Here is a 3379-nt window from a genome sequence, read left to right on the forward strand (position 1 = left end):
ATTAATATAGTTAGTCTAAGCCTACTCTCTAAATAACTCTCTCATTGCCAATAGAAAAATTATGAAAAATCACATCTCTAACACGCCCAAATACTAAAATTTCAGAGAACAAAAAATTGCACCTTTAATAAGCAACATAATTTTTTCCAACCTCCGAAGGCAGCATAAAATGTCTCTTAAGCCCATAAAGCTTCCAATGAAGAATCATCACAATATTAAGATAAATATACAAGGTTAGAACTCTATTACCTTTTTCATAATTTCAATGTAAAGATACTCAAATTAAAGCTTGAATAACTTTAACAGAGCGGTAGATGGGGGTCTATTGGGTCCTCCTAGACAAAAAGCCACCTCAGGTCTGAAGCAGACCAGTTCAATCAATTAAATCCCAACTCCAACCTTGGATGACTAGAAACAAATGATGATGTGACGACATTGCTCTGGAAATTAACCGATGAATTTAAAAAGCATTAATTGATTAATCACGGCCTGCTGAGGAGCAGCAGTGCATGTTCTTGGTTGCGCTGGTAAACAAGGAAGGAACAAACTAAACGCTGCATCTTCAAGTACAAGCCACATGAAATTCAGCCAGTGTATCACTACTAGCTAGCTCCCCCCCTTTATAGGCAAATTAAACCTTGTAATTGATTTTCCGATCTGTAGCAGCATCAAGATACTTATTCGAGGGGCTACTGAATTGCGTTCCTTCCTCTTGAAACTTGCTAGCTAGCATGCAGCTCGCAGTACGTAGGACACTGAGGCGACCTTATTATCAAGGATGCCAATTGCAGAGGCATCCGCCATAAAGCTGACTCACTCGGCCACCTTTTGCAACAGCATCTGTCTCTCCATCGTATTCGTGGCCACCGAGGGAGGCCTCAGGATCTAAGAGGGAGATGATCAGCCATGGCAAAGCTCGATGCCAGGCACACCAAGCTAAGTAAGTACTCCCCTAAACAGGAAGATCAACATGGACATGTTCCATCCTTTTCACATGCACTGTCGTCTCTCACTCACTCACCTTCAGTACCATGTTACTACTGCTGCATGCTCCAAAGCTGAGTAATTAATAGAATTGTGGGGTGGTTGAGTTTGGGCTTTCGATCGAAATTAATTAACCTCGAAGAAGAGAAGAATAAAGAATTGCTATGGCAGTGGAAGTACACGCATTAATTAACTAATTAACTCCATTAATCTCCCCACTATATGATTTGTAACCAGCAGGATTAGACGAGGAGGAAAAGATGGAATTGAAGCAAAAACAGTAATGCGTCATTAGTTGTTTGGCACTAATGATTAATTAACTAGCAGGGAGTGGGTTTTTTTTTATGGATTAATTAAGGGGTTGCCATCATTGATCGCGTCCTTGCTGCTTTCCAGCTTTTCCAGCTTCAGCTCGCCGTAGACGTAGGAGGTGAAGCCCCAGAGGCAGAGGGCCATGGCGACGGCTTTGCTGCCGCCGAACTCATCGCCGAAGACCAGCACCCCGCCGAGGACGTTGACCGACAGCAGCGCCGTCATGCAGATGCCGCCGTTGACCGAGGAGGTGAGGAAGACCACGCCGGCGGTGCCCGCGAAGCAGAGCTGCCAGCTGACCACGGCGGAGCCCACCACGGACCAGTAGGCGGCGGCGTCGAGGTCCCATGCGTCCTCGCGGCGCCATCCGCCGGCGGCGGCCATGCCCGCGGCGGCGAGGGCGGTGGCGGCGGCCTGCACGACGACCTGCACCTCGGCGGCCTCGCGGCAGCCGGAGACGCGGAGGTAGAGGAGCTGCGTGGCGGGGAGGTAAACGGCGACGAGGGCGGCGGCGCCGAGGGCGGCGGCGAAGCCGAGGAAGAAGCTGCGGCCGTCGACGCCGGCGGGGCGATCGGTGGAGGAGTCGAGAGCGAGGAGGACCGAGCTGAGGGTGAGAAGGACGACGCAGTTAATGTTGGAGAAGGTGAGGGGGTGGCGGACGAGGAGCGCGGAGAGGAGGAGCGTGAAGCCGAGCTGCGAGGATAGGAGGAGCGAGGAGGTGGAGATGGGGAGGTAGGAGACGCCGCAGGAAAAGAGGAGGTTGTTGATGCCGACAAGGACTCCGAGGAGGATGGAGAGGTAGAGGAGAGAAGGAGTGAAGCGATAGAAAGGGCGGCCGCCGGAGGCAGGGGAATGAGTTAAATAAATAGCAAGAAGAAGCAGGGGAAAGCCAGCGGACTGGACCAGGGTGGAGAGCCACCGGTTGGATCCTCCGTGCACGAAGTAGAATCGGGAGAGCAGAGAGGAGGACAGTGATCCGACGAAGAGCGCGGCGTAGGTGGCCGCCAAGAGGACCGTGCTCGGCCGCCGGCTGGCTGCTGCGCGCCCCTCCGCCAGAACAGAGGAGTCGACGGACCCTGCGCCGCCGCTCCTGCCGAGGCAGGAGGAGCCTCTTTCTTCGTCGATACGGGGATGGCTTAGTTGCTTGAGGAACGTGTCCTCCATGGCTGGCAGAGCTTGGGGGAGGAGGAGGAGGAGGAGGAGGAGAAGGAGGAGGAGGGGAGATGATGACTTTGCCGCCGCACTAGTGGTGGCTATATATATACTCTTGTCTTTAGTCGGCACACGTATTCAACTTAAGCCGGGGTGACTGATCTGATCTTAGAAAAAAAAATTTATACTCGTAGTGAGTGATTTATCAATTCAGTGTTATGATTAATTATCCATTAAAAAAAATATTTATTAAAATTAAGACTGATTTTTAGATGTCTTAAAACTTAAGAAAGAGTTTTGTTCTTGTAACATTAACCCAAAACTATATATATATATATATATATATTAAGGATATTAATTCTCATGGATTAGATGAGTTCATATCATAATATTGAAGATCAGTTACTAAAATAAATCTCAATACGAATTTAATTCAAACTCAAACTTAATATAAATCAATCCAACCAATCTGAATCAATTTTTTCTTTTCTATATTATTATTTTCTTATAATTTTTTTACTTTAATTTTAATATTTTATTAGTGTTATACTAACATTTACTATTTGTATACTATAATATCTTAATTTTTAAAATAAAATTTAATTTAACCCCAACAAATTTTAAATTCAGATTCATTCAAGTCAACTCAAACTCAACTCTATCTAATTCAAACTTAAACCAACCTAAAAAATCTTCAATCTAAATTTGATCCGAATTTGAAAACTCTCAATCCAAATCTCGCCTCGACTCGGATCGAGTTGACGGATCCCCTAATTATATAACTCTTGATCAATTGTTGGGGTGAATAAGAGGAGTGATCATAGTGAATGGAATAAAGTTAATTTTCCATATTTAAATGATAATTTCAGTTAATTTCATTAAAGATTTAGAGGATTAATTTAGCCTCATAAAAGTTTCCTATTGGTCATCA

General features: G+C 45.8%; 1 protein-coding gene across 1 annotated transcript; it reads right to left on the reverse strand.

Annotated features, from left to right (window-relative positions):
• Window positions 1–1134: 1134 nt before the first annotated feature.
• Window positions 1135–2518, reverse strand: LOC122000504 (probable purine permease 4). Its single transcript, XM_042554889.1, has one exon. It carries the CDS (start codon window positions 2458–2460, stop codon window positions 1327–1329), a length of 1134 nt encoding a protein of 377 aa, XP_042410823.1. The 5' UTR covers window positions 2461–2518; the 3' UTR covers window positions 1135–1326.
• Window positions 2519–3379: the final 861 nt, after the last annotated feature.

The sequence above is a fragment of the Zingiber officinale genome, chromosome 7A (assembly GCF_018446385.1).
Source record: "Zingiber officinale cultivar Zhangliang chromosome 7A, Zo_v1.1, whole genome shotgun sequence".
NCBI classification, from domain to species: domain Eukaryota; kingdom Viridiplantae; phylum Streptophyta; class Magnoliopsida; order Zingiberales; family Zingiberaceae; genus Zingiber; species Zingiber officinale.